The 12951-nt window shown below is 42.6% G+C and overlaps 3 protein-coding genes across 3 annotated transcripts; 2 read left to right on the plus strand and 1 right to left on the minus strand.

Annotated features, from left to right (window-relative positions):
* Window positions 1-5924: 5924 nt before the first annotated feature.
* LOC121594217 lies at window positions 5925-6513 on the minus strand. Its single transcript, XM_041917272.1, has 2 exons — window positions 6258-6513; window positions 5925-6174 (listed from the first exon to the last, which is right to left on the minus strand). The coding sequence occupies exons 1-2, from the start codon at window positions 6468-6470 to the stop codon at window positions 6007-6009; spliced, it is 381 nt and encodes a 126-aa protein (XP_041773206.1). The 5' UTR covers window positions 6471-6513; the 3' UTR covers window positions 5925-6006.
* A 465-nt stretch (window positions 6514-6978) lies between these two features.
* LOC121594010 lies at window positions 6979-7510 on the plus strand. The gene is made up of 2 exons (XM_041916842.1): window positions 6979-7210; window positions 7279-7510. The coding sequence occupies exons 1-2, from the start codon at window positions 7007-7009 to the stop codon at window positions 7456-7458; spliced, it is 384 nt and encodes a 127-aa protein (XP_041772776.1). The 5' UTR covers window positions 6979-7006; the 3' UTR covers window positions 7459-7510.
* A 371-nt stretch (window positions 7511-7881) lies between these two features.
* On the plus strand, window positions 7882-8489 carry LOC121594116. The gene is made up of 2 exons (XM_041917078.1): window positions 7882-8190; window positions 8288-8489. The coding sequence occupies exons 1-2, from the start codon at window positions 7999-8001 to the stop codon at window positions 8474-8476; spliced, it is 381 nt and encodes a 126-aa protein (XP_041773012.1). The 5' UTR covers window positions 7882-7998; the 3' UTR covers window positions 8477-8489.
* Window positions 8490-12951: the final 4462 nt, after the last annotated feature.

Below are 12951 nucleotides of genomic sequence, written 5' to 3' on the forward strand. Positions count from 1 at the left end.
CTGCGTTACGTTTTCTGCCCGGCTCTCGAGGCTCTTCCTTCTGGACGTACGAACTTCCCCTTGTTTTTTTTTCTACTTGGCGTCTTGGCTGTAGATTTTCTTTAATTTCAGTGCGCGTTTCACTTTCGTCCGGAACACCGGTAATTGAAGGCAATTCCCATCCCATCGTCCTCGTCTGCCCGTCTTAGCGCGTCTTGGCGGGATTTCCGGGCAAAAGGATGCTTTCAATGCGTTCCCCTTCTTGCCACCCTGTTTTTTCGAATCGGTGCCCCAGAACGGTGTACGTGCTAATTGTGGTCCAATTCACAGACGATGAATCGAAGTCAGTCGCTGGTTGGCTAGGCCACGGACACGGATGTTTGTTTGATTGGGAACAGCTGGCGCTCGGAACGGTCGTCCAGAGCGTTGGGAAGAGCTTCTTTTTCTGGGAGGATAAATGTAGAACAATGCACGTCTGCTCCACTTTTTTAACGCATGGGAAGCGGTAAAGGAATGCTGTCTGCTGATTCTGATAGAAGGACATTGAAGACGGAGGAACTCATCAGTAGGGTATGGCAATGGCTCACTGATCGAAAGCTTTAATTAATATTTTGTGTAAATAAAAATAAATTAAATTTTCTATTGTATAGATTTTATTCAGAAACTCTATTCTATTCTGTTACACTCCAACAATTCTCTCATGCTTTGTTAGGAGTAAAACATCTGATTGCATACAGGCTATGTATATACCAAAAATGTTTCTTCAGAGCAGTTTTCGAGTTTGGAAATGAAAGATCCGAACATTTCTGATTTATCATAACATTTGTCAGCTTTACTTTCCAGAGATTGTGTTGATCCTCAAAAATGAACCAAGAATAGCAATAGCTATCAAGCTGTTTTAGAACATCTGCATATTTTGTAAGCTAGTAGTTTTGGGATTTTAAATGTGGATTGAATGCGATTGTGTGTGCTTGAAGATAGATAGAATATACTCATGAGTAGACGAAGACCTAGCAAGGTAAACTACCTTTGATTGCACTATTGAGTAAGTATACATTCCTGGAAGTCTGTTGCATAGTTCTTTTACCGAGCCTTTTTACCATCTTTGTATTCTAATGATCAACAAATTATTCCTTTCAATACTCAATATGGATCAGGCTTCAAAATTGATCTTCGATAAACCTTGTTTAACTGAACTTCGATACACTTTTGCTACTGTGGTCCCATGGAACTTCAGGGACTTCTGAGATTAAGACTTCAGAGTTTTAAGACTATCAGGAGATTACAAAGAGATTGGAAAATATCAAAACATTGGATATGCTAGACTGTACTACTAGTATTTGTTAGTTTCGTTGGATAATAAAATCAATCTCTGGGATGCAATTCTATCATAAAACCACAAATTTAAATTACAAAGGATTATTGTTCTCCAAAATTCAACGATAAATTGTTTTCAAGCTATCAAATAAGTGTTTTTGTGAATAATTTACACTTAAAAAGAGTTAATTATTTCGTACCTATGCATTAAGAATTGTATAATCCAACCGAAGTAAACCTTCACATCGTATGCTTTCAAAATCAATTACCACAACGAGTGTTCTCTTAACTATCCTTCTCATACTTCCCCTTCAAGCGCATCTCATTCACTTACTTCATTGCCTTCAGCTAAAACACCATACTAAATGCAAATTAAATTCAAACCCACCGCAATAACACCCGATTGCTTTCCAATAAACCTGCTCATCCGCTTGCCTGCTAAAGGGACAAACAGCCTAAAGCGAATAGAGAACAAAATTGAAAGGAAAAAAACGACGAAAAGATTTCGCATTGCCACCGCGCGTAACAGAGGTGAGGGGAATGGATGCAAATAAAATGCATCCCGAAACGCATCGATTACCCTGTTCGCACGTCATATTTTTGTTGATCTTGTCCGGCTCAACCCGGCCGCAGCCAGGCCAGAGCTCGTTGCATATGGACCAGCAGTGACTAGGACAACAGAAAATGAGGAAAGAGATCCGCAAAAAAATACACAAAAGTGCATCCTCCACCAACTTCCCGTGCACCAGATCGGCGAGGGAAAAAAATCGGGCCAACGACTGACTCGTTGTGGAGCGAAATCGGCCGAGAAGTCAAAGCAAAACAAAAAACGCTTTCGAAAAAAAGGAGTTTAGACTTCATCCGACCATCGCTATAGCCACGGAATTGTGCATGCAGCAGGGCAGAGGAGAAGGACAATCGCTTCGGCCAGCAATTTTATGCATCGTCCCAATTCCATTTCAATCCACGGCCGATACAATCGCGACGCATTTCGTGTGCTTTTTTCTCCTCGTGCCGTTTCTTCTCTCCCACTGCGGGCCGGAAACAAATCAAGGGGCAGTGCAAGCGGGGATAGCGAATCAGTGAATCTGATTCCTGCATTTCAGCTGATTCGGCTTCATCGGGCTTTGCGTTCACCCGCCCTCCCCTTACGGGAAGCGGAAGACAGTGCCGACAGCGTGCACCGGCAGATGCAATCCGCATGCATCCGCGATACGATCCGCGCGAGCGGCAAAATTTATGACCAAAATGCATTGCCGAGCTTGTGGGAAAAGGGGTGCGGTTTGTGGCTGGCATTGGCGAATAGGAGAACCAACGAAAAAACACATCCCACACCGTATCCACCGTGCAACAGCTGCCTACCGATTATTGAAATGCAACCGAACCGGAGGAATGGCGGAGAGAGAAGGTCGCAGAAAAATAAGGGGAAGCCAGCCACCAACAAGTTGTGTGGCGAGATTCGCTTCCGAGGCGAAAGCGAAATGCAGGAGCAATAGCTGCAACAACTGCACCGATTGCAACCAAAAACAACAACACAAAAAACAGGGTAATATTTAAAACACGCACACTAAGCCACCACCAGCTCCCGGTGGTGGGATGCTGAATTTGCATCCGGATTGGGATTGGGCCAACAACACACGGGCTCTAACGATGGGCGAGTGTGCGTTTATGTATATACATGGCAGCCGCCTGAGACCGGCCAAACGGTCCATATGTTTGTTTACTCTGCTTTTGCTGCTACTCTGTATTTGCTACAGTCCTTGTTTTTTTTCTTTTCTTTCGTATTGCTTGCCCAGTGCATCTCACCAGTGCAACACCATTACGCTGATGCAAGTCGGTGCAACGCAAGGCACATGCAAATCGGCCCGAGATTTGGATTGAAGTATTTAGGTCAGCTTTTTGCGGACCATTTTTTGTTCGTGGATTTCACTTTTTCGATCGCTTTTCTGGATTCGTGTAATTGCATACGGTACTAATCCACTTGGCTGGAGCTCGGTGTTTCACACGACTCATTTTGGGGTTTGGTGGGAAACGCTCAAGAGCGATTGCATACTATTAACCGTTTAAGGAATGGTCAAAGCTGGTGAGTCATGTTTTTCAAGAAATTTGTTTTTTTTTAAGTTTTTTAATTATGTACATGCGTTCAATTACCAGACACGATGAAAAGAAAATCAATAGTTTCCTAAACATTATGGAAAATTAAATACCATTAATGTGCTAAAATTACAAATCAAATGAAAAAATGTTTTCAAGCTCTTTCTTCAATGATATTCAATCAATGATATTCTTAAGGTAGAATCTAACACCCGGAGTGCAAGCTGAATCCTGAGCTTCTCTCTTAACATTTCCTAGCGCCATCTATTGCCGGTAGCTGCAAGCTTGAACATGTCCTGAAAGCTTTTCCTATCTAGATATTGGATATAGACTTTGGTGAAGGAAGAAATGAGCATTAATAGAGGAAAAATGATTATAAAAAATATAACTAAAATAAAATAACCGTATTTTTACATAACTAAAATCTGACTAAATTTTAACATAACTTATCATCATTTTTTTTTATAAAAGAAAGATAAAACAATATTTACTAAAAACCTCACAGGGTCTGGAACAATATTATTAAGCATCAAATGCTGTCATTGCGAATAAAGGTTGGCAAACTATTAACAAAAAATAGATTTAAACTGCTAAAGTAAAACATAATAATTATGTTGCATTGGCATAGAAAAGACGCAGAGTTCATAATTATGCACATTAAAATAAACTAACACATTCTACACAAGTTTAATAAATAATATCATCGTTTATTCTAACCATTCACACTAAGGTTCACAGAACATGTTAACCGTAATCGCGTAGGTCAGCGGACTCGGCCCATTCAGTCGATACCCGACCGCGGGCGTACCAATCTGACCGTCCGTCTTATCCACCGTGTAGCCCAACACCGAGTACCGGTCCGCGTTCATCGTGACGAAGTTGATCTTCTTGTCGTTCGGATTGGTGTAGCTGACCGACGCAGGCAGGGCCGTACCCTTGGACAGGGTTTTCGAGTAGCACAGCAGATGATCGGCGGGTTTGGTTCCGAAAAAGTAGCTCTGCTCCTGCGACACCACCAGCGACAACGCCCGGCAGCTAGCCAGACAGACCGCACCCAGCACCAGAAGCCTTATCGTGGTCATCGCGTCGTCTCAAAAAATGGTGCCGTTATCTGTTTTCGCTGCTAGCTCCCCGAAATCGTAACGGGCTGCCACATCCGACTGAACCACAGGCGGCAAGCTGTTGTCGTTTAAATACCAAACCAAACAGGCAAAATTCACGTATACAAATTTGGCACACCTCGACTCCTTGACAGTGAACTCTTTTTTTATGCTTGAAACACTGAAAACGAGATAAGATTGCACTTTTCATGGGCAAGAGAATTGCACGCGAAAGTTAATCCGACAATGCAGTGGCTTGAAACGATGGGGAAAGTTTGGTTTATGGCAATGTATGGCCGCCTTTTTTTTGGGATAGCAAGGAAGTGAAATTTATTGATAAAAATATCGTAAAATATTGGTTGGTATTTGTATACAAGTACCATTCGTAGTAATGACCTCCAATGACAGTTCCTTTGGTGCGAGGTGTTTGTTCATTTTATGTACATGGTTCATGTTCAAGCTTTATATATTTGTATGAAATAACGTAACAAGTATCCACGTTAAAGATGAATGTGTTTAATTGAAACATATTTATTTTTCAAAAAGCTGGTTTAAGATTTTTTGATACAAAATTATCGTGAACATGAATCGCAATTTTGAAAACGAATCGCAAATAAATCGTATTTCTGAAACTCTATATTTTCGCTTTTGCTTAATAAAGCGTAACCTGTACCAGCTTTTTTATTATTCTTACAGTGAAGTTTAATGATTAACGATCATTGTTCTTACGAGGAGCATACTTCTTTCGAACAACTAATATGAATGTTTGAGTCAGGTAGGAGTATACGAATCGAAGACATTATTGTTGAAAAAAAAAAAACGATTATTTGCCACTTATTCCATTACATTCAAATAACGGTATTACAAAAGAAACAAACATTTAATGAATAAATCTTTGAATTGAACGAATGAAATAAATGAAAAGAATTGAATGGAAAAAATAATATTTGCCACTTATTCCATTACATTCAAATAACGGTATTAAAAAAAACCTTTTATTTGAATACTTATTCATAAGACTAAAGCAATGGAGTATCCTGGAATTTTGGTCAACAATATATTTACAAGAAACACAAACCCTGTTCCTACAAAAATAACGGACGCTCTTTAAACTTAAAATTAATATTTGCGATTCGTAGAGCTGGTAGATTGAATACACGAAATATTCTGATTTTTTGTTGCCAAAGTAAATGCCCCAAACGTGTGATCGGCAGAGTAAGGCTTTGTGGCTCTTTGCTGTCTATATGCCGGCTCATTTTCCTTCATGCGTTTCATTGAACCATCATACATTTTGAATGATTATTCTATCATTTGGACTCATTACGTGGAGCTCTTGGAGCATTTTAAAGGAATGTACTTCTTTTCGCCGCAAAATTTGCCCATCACTGCCTCAGACCATACTAACCTTCAAATTTATAGTCATAATTGTAAGAATAATTCAAGTCAACTGGTTAAAAATTTTGCAATAAATATTTATTAAAGTAATAAAACAGTGCGCTCCTTCCTTACTGCTACATTACTTTACGCAATAGTACTTCACTATAATGGCGTACGGCAAAATCGACTTTGCATTTATCTTAATTGTAACGGTCGTTGTTCCAATCTTGCCACTAGAAATATCGGCCGTAAATCCGTGCGTCGAGTACTTGTCCGCCGCCAGCGTAATAAAGTTGATGTTTTTACCCTGCACATGGAACGAAAGAAGATTCGTTTATTAATGTTTAGTTTCATTCATTTTCCAAAAAAAATAAAAGAAAGATAGCTCACCGCTGTCGGATTGGTGTACGACACATCCTGTGGCATTACCGAGCCCTTGAGCAGCGTTTTGGAGTAGCACAAAATGTCGCCCGCATCTTTCGCGCCGAAAAAGTAGCTCTGCTTCGACGTGTTCACATCGCTCGACGTGTACAGGCCTTGGACATCTGGGCAGAGGACGACGATCAGTCCCGCGATCAGCACAAATCCCGCTGTCGGATGCATTCTGCTAGTGCGGCCCGTTCTGTATGCCGGGCGGTGCGCCCAACCAAGCCGCTTTTATAAACTTCCAAGTCGTTACGTTTTGCTCTCCTGCGGTGCATCGCAATTGAGGACAGCCTCATTGAGCCGACAGTTTAATGTCCTTTCCCCCTGACAATAAAAAAGAAAACAAACCAAAAAACCGACCACTCCAAAAATTGGTTTAAATTTTTATCTCCTTTTTCTACCACTTTCTCACACGATCTTGCCCAGAGAAAGTTACCTTTATTTCCTTCCAATCGTTTGTACGGCCGGGCTTGGAGAACGTTTCCGGATTTGCGAAGCGAAGGCAGTTTTGGTAGCAGTCAAAAGTGGCAACGGACGTGAAATAAAATTTCACCTGCACCCCTTGCACCGAAATGCACTGAACCCAGCACATCCTTCCCTTTGCCGTGCTGCACCGTCAGGCGCGGCGCGAAGGGATTCTATAAAAGTTACCGCTCCGTGCGGGACATGTTTCAGTTCCGTCGCTGGCTCGATAAACAAGGAAATCGATAAAAATGCATCCCACGTACCGGCTGAGTGCGTTCTGCCTGACCGTGATCCTGTGCTGCCTGGCGGCCCGAGGCACGGTGGGCTCGCTGCAGACAAATACCAACCCGGCGGTGAAGGAATTTGGTGTGGCGGACGCTATGCTCGTGCTGTGCTTCGACAAGACGGTCTACGCGCTTAGCCGAAGCCCAACATCGTTGGCTCACATTACGGTAGGTTGGACCAACTTCACCAACTGCTTCACATCTATTCTATTCGTATTTGCAACACTTATTTTTAGGACAAAAACATCAACTACGTCAAGGTGGAAACGCTCAAACCAGGATACTATGGTGGCGTGAATGCTGAAATTACCGGCGGTGCCATCAAAAAGCCGAACATCGTTATTACACTCACCGAGGGTGGAAGAAAGAACCTTTTCAAAAGTAACGTAAGGGTGCAAATGTATTGCGAATCTTAAATTGCCATAATTTATTAAAAACTGAGTATCTACCCATTGTTATAAATGAAGATATTAGTTATTTATTTTATAAAGATGACACAACATTGTATTCAAATTCACTATTTTGTTTAATAAGCATTTTATTTCGATACATGTTTTGTTTACAAAACTGGAAAATATTACGTTAAATTTTATGTGTTTGTTTTGTTTCATGACCCTGTTTTGCTCTATCTCAATTCCGCGTGCAATAATACGATGGACCTTCACCTTCGCACGGTGACCTCAAAAAACATGTTACTTTTATCGGCACGGACACTGCAAAAAGTAATAATAAAATGCTCCGTAACCGAGGCCACCCAATAATCCCCAAAAATTCCCGCAGACAAACACGTTCAGCCAGCCAGCTCGGTTTAATGTTATCGATATAAAAACGAACCATCCCGCACCAGCACGGTTCAATCTCGTCGAAAGTGATCAGGAAGAAAGTCATTCCGCGTGCGTTCGTGATCGTGCATTTCACCATTCTTCCAAGGCTGCCCCAAAACATCAACCGTAAGAATGGACCGTTGTTGCCTGTTTGTGATGGGATTTCTGTGGATCGTCACCCTACATACGAGCGGTGCGAACTTGTTGAACACGAACCAGGATCTGGTGGTGCAGTTCGGAACGTACGATGCAATGTTCCAGCAGTGCTTCTACCAGAAGCTTTACTCCGGCATGATCAGCCCGCAAAGTGTGACGTTTAACAATGTAAGTGGTAATATTAGTGTAATCTAATGTGTTTTGTTGTCTACTAGGCAGTGAAATTCGTCAATTTGATTTACCTTGTTCTGTTCTCTCTGTTTAGCCGGCGGCGAAAGCGATCAAGTACGTTATTGTGGAATCGGATCAGAAGATTGATCTTGGCGGTATAGCGGCCTCGATCACGGCGGGCACGGTCGGTGACAGCAAGGCGATCACGGTGCAGGTAAACACCTCGCCGAACACGATCAAATTCCTGAACAATTTCACGGTGAAAATGTACTGCGAGAAATAAAGTAGTTTGTGTAGTTCAATATAACATTTTCTGTTGTTTTATTTCTGATCCTCTGCGTCTGTCCAAAATTCATTCTTTGCCATATGAAAAAAACACACACAAAAAGAGCATATTGCCTTTCCTTATTCTTATTCTTAACTATGCGAGTTTTGATCTATACGCTCCTATGATGGTACCCATATCTCATAATCAGAGGCTTACTGTACGCTTAATTGACGTTCGACTACTCTGAGTATCGACCCTGGTTTTCTTTGATGATTCTCGTTTTTATTTTTGACTGCAGCGACAGAACTGAGAGACATCTCTGCTTTTAAAATGTATACTAAGATCCTTGTTGGTTATTGCTAAGGATGAATCGTATTTATTACATTCAAAAAGCATGTTAATTGCTCCCTCTGGTAGTTCACATTGGCTACAATTTGCATTGTCCGCAATTGTATGCTGCCTGTATGTTGCTAGGTCTCGCTAAGATTCGGACTGGCTGACTTCCTGATGTCATGGCTTAGTTTAAAAAATGGTTTAAAATACTTGAATCTTTTGCCTTTCTTTGACATTTGTCGCTGTATTACTTTTAAAGCGTCGACATGCCTTAATTATTATTTTTAAATCGGATTTCTGCTTTGATACCCTCTTTAGCCAGTTCATCTGCTTTTTTGATTCCCGGATTGGCTAAATGTTCTGGGATTCATCTAATTTCTGGATTGATTTGTTTACATTTATTCAATATTTCGTGAAATCTTTTTCGATCGGTATGTCCTCACAGCTCATACTAACATATTTTGATCATAAATCAGCAAATAATTGATATCGATAAAATTAACATAAAGCCGTCTCATTACGAAACATAATATGCCCTTTTATTTGCATACTTTGTTTTAACTCGTTCACATTGAATATCCATTTCCTTCCACGCCATTTGGTAAACAAAACTGCAATTACACGCTCGAATCGACTAAACAGTACATTTATGCTGCGCTACAAACACTTCGCTGCCATTCTCCACTCGAGCTTCGATTCGAGGCCTACCAACCAACATTACCTCCAAAAAGGAGATCGGCTTGCCCGTCGTGAACTATCCCACCGTCCTCAGGTTCGCCCGTGACAGGTGAATGGGTAGCGCCGCGAAGAAGTCATTTAGCGCTAAGATTGATTTCCCCCCTTGGTCGGCCACTCGCACCCGCTACATTGTGGCCAAGGGCACCGACGCCAGCGCCGATTGTCTCAGTCAATCATTGGCGCATAATTCAGCCCGTTTCGAACTGCAGATCGATTTGGTGTCCGTTGCGGCGATCGTGATGCTATTATTTCGAGCGGATGGAGGAAGTATGCGCGGGCAATTTGATGCTAAATCCTTCCCAAACACGCGCACTACCGGGCGGGTGGGAATTTATGTCTTCTTGTGTTCAAGCGGGGTACACGACTAGAAATGTGATTCGCGCGCACGACACCGTTGACGGTCGGTGCCGTCAGCGAGGAACATTATTAGACAAGCGGTGCCGTAAATTAAGCTACCGAGCCCTTGATGCATTGCTGGTGAGGTGAGTACGTGTACTGTGTATGTACGTGAAGTGCAAAATCCTTGGGATTGGTGTTAGAAAGGAAGTAGTGGTCCAGCAAAATAATTGCTTAAATCTTATCCATTCGATAGATTTTTTTTCTACATTTAAAGTATAATTTACGAGACAATAAGCTTTCGAGTGTATTCAGAGACTTCCACAAGCCGCTTTCAAAAAAGGACAATAATAATCTCCACAAAAAAAACAACGTCTTAAGAATAAGCCGCTCCACCTCGGCCAACCAACCGATGTACAAACGCCTACCGGGACTCGGGCTCGTGGGTTCCCTTTCCTTCCCAAGCTGCTCCCAAGCTACACCCGACCCAACACGTCCAGGAAAAGAAATCCCCAAACCAAAGCTTCCACCGCCTATTCGAATGGCGAGCAGGCGCAGCGTTTCCAGCGGCCGTGTCCACAACAGCTTCACGCGAACACAGTCCAAACTGATTGTTTTTAATTATAAAAGTAATAAATATAAATGAGCCTCGCGCATTAATGGGGCGATCCAGGGCGAGGTATTTATGAAAACATGTGTCGTTCGTGTTGGAAACTGGAGCAACCTACTGGGTGATACGCGGGGGCTTCGACGTCGACGCGAACAACCAGCCCGAACTGCCGAACCCGTTTGCTGACATCGGCGGGAAGAGCGTCCAGCCACAAGGGAGTGGCGCTGACCGTCTGTGTAAAGGGAGAGTGCGAAAGGAACTGTTCATGTTTTGATAATTTTCTCTCAGTTTCTAAGTCGGTTTGAAGTTCTCTTTCAAACAATTGTAAGACTTTCAAAAAGAAACAGATCTTTATTTTTAATGAATTATAAATTAACTGGTAATTTACAATATTTTGGTATTAAGAAAATCAGGTTTATATACTTTTTAATTTATTCGACATGAAACAATTACTTCTTTTTTCTTTTTTGTTATTGTTATTGTTATTTTCATAACAAATGTTTCCATTCCTTTTCACTTTCATTTTTATTCTAGAATCGATTTTCAAACTTCTTTTTTTTTACTTCTGTGCTGTCCACATACATTCCTCCCACTTTTCCTCGCTTTTCTCAGCTCGACTCTCCTTCCCAGGCCAATGAATACAATTATGCTCTATCGAATCATGTTGTCAATTAAACCGCTCGGTACCAAAAAAGGCAAAAATAAATTAGCGTAAACTGATACAAAACACAAGAAAATTTAGATAAGAACCCCGTCGGGTCCCGGTCCCAGCAGCTCCCGCTCACCAGCTCGAACTGCAACGACACAGGGCGTGCATAAATTAGTCACCAGCACGACTACAGTTTTGGGGGTGATCCCGAGAGGCAAACGGTGGCCGCTGCCGCGATCGGATCGTACATTCCATACGCCACTCCCACGACGAGCCGAGCAGCACAAACGGCAGACGGAGCGAAAGGAAATAAGGGCAGGAGCGAGTTCTGCCTCAACCTTTTTGGTGCAACCGGGCTGAGAGAGGCAGGGGCAAAATTGGAAAAAAGGAACCGGAAAGGCAGGGCCTACGTGTACAAAACCGTGTACACCGGTGTGCGCAGGGCCACCGATTCAGATTTGTCATTTGCCATGGCCCGGTTTGCAGTGGGTGGGACAGTTTGTCGTTGCATACGACAGGGTGTCGCTGTTTTGCACATGCGAAGTGAGCCCGTTCGCTTCTCCGCCGGGGCCGTCGCCCCCTGCATCTCCCGTAGGAAGTTATCCCGGGGCTTTGCACACGGTACCCGGAGGTCCCTGCGCCCAGATAGTGTCTATGATTTATTACCGTTCGGGGTGTGATAAATAGCGCCCGCGCGATCGAAAGCCGATCGAAATCGGTTCCAGATAAGCACGGTGTTTGTCAGGTTTTCTTCCCGCTCCTTGGACTTGCGCTTGCTGTTCCCGGGGGCGTTTGTTTTATCCGGTGTGTTTACACACCGTTCGCTTTCCTTTTCCACCGTACCCGTGACTGTTCTAAGCGGTCGCGGCTCTCCTCACATGGTGACTCCACACCGGCCAAGAGCGCAGAGAAAAGCTGTCAAAACACGGGGGGAAAATCGATGACAGGATGCAAGTGCTGTGTGCTGTGATACTTGTGCCGAGCGCCATGTACTGTCTTGCCAGCGAGCGAGCGCCTGTGGAGAAGGCGCAGAAAAAAGCACCCAATCCATTACCTCGTACCGATGTTCGATCGGTGTACAAGCCGAAGATAAGCATCGCGTGAAAAGCTTGGCTATTGAAACAACGCTGGCGCAATGCGCCCGCCCGCCACGACCGAAAAGGGGCATTGAAAATCGGTCGGAAAAATGTGTTTCTTAGTACTATCTTTTTTTTTGTTAGCTTCAACAATGTCCCATGGTGGTTTGCGTGCTTATTTGCGGTATATTACTCGATCCTTCGATATCTTATCTTAGCGACAAGAAGTCGAGCCCGATGTGAATTAGCCCGCGATGCAATGATATCTCATTCGGTTACAACGGACACCTACCGCAGACACCCCTGCAGACAAGATTCGCGATAGGCGTTGTAGCAATAGCGATAGCACGACGTTGAGATAGATTAGGCTGATTTGCATAATTCAGAAAAGAGAAAAACTCACACACACGCACATACATGCACGGCAATGATGCAGCACACGATGGGAACGGAAAATCTATGGATTAATGAAATATGGCTAATAATGAGATATTTTAAGTATAATGTAATTTTACTCAAATGTTCAATCTATTTCAGTGCAATATTCATCATCCGGATTGTACTGTATTGTTTAATTGACAGTTTTGTTCCACTATACACCAAACAATGCATTTCACAATCTAGTTGCTGTGCGTTAGTACACCAAAATTATATTGTATGATATGTTTTTAAAAGTTTTTGCTATATTTTCTCAAACATTTGTGCTACCATATAAACATAGTAGAAACATGCATGAAGAATTGTATGA

Source organism: Anopheles merus, chromosome 2L (assembly GCF_017562075.2).
Source record: "Anopheles merus strain MAF chromosome 2L, AmerM5.1, whole genome shotgun sequence".
NCBI classification, from domain to species: domain Eukaryota; kingdom Metazoa; phylum Arthropoda; class Insecta; order Diptera; family Culicidae; genus Anopheles; species Anopheles merus.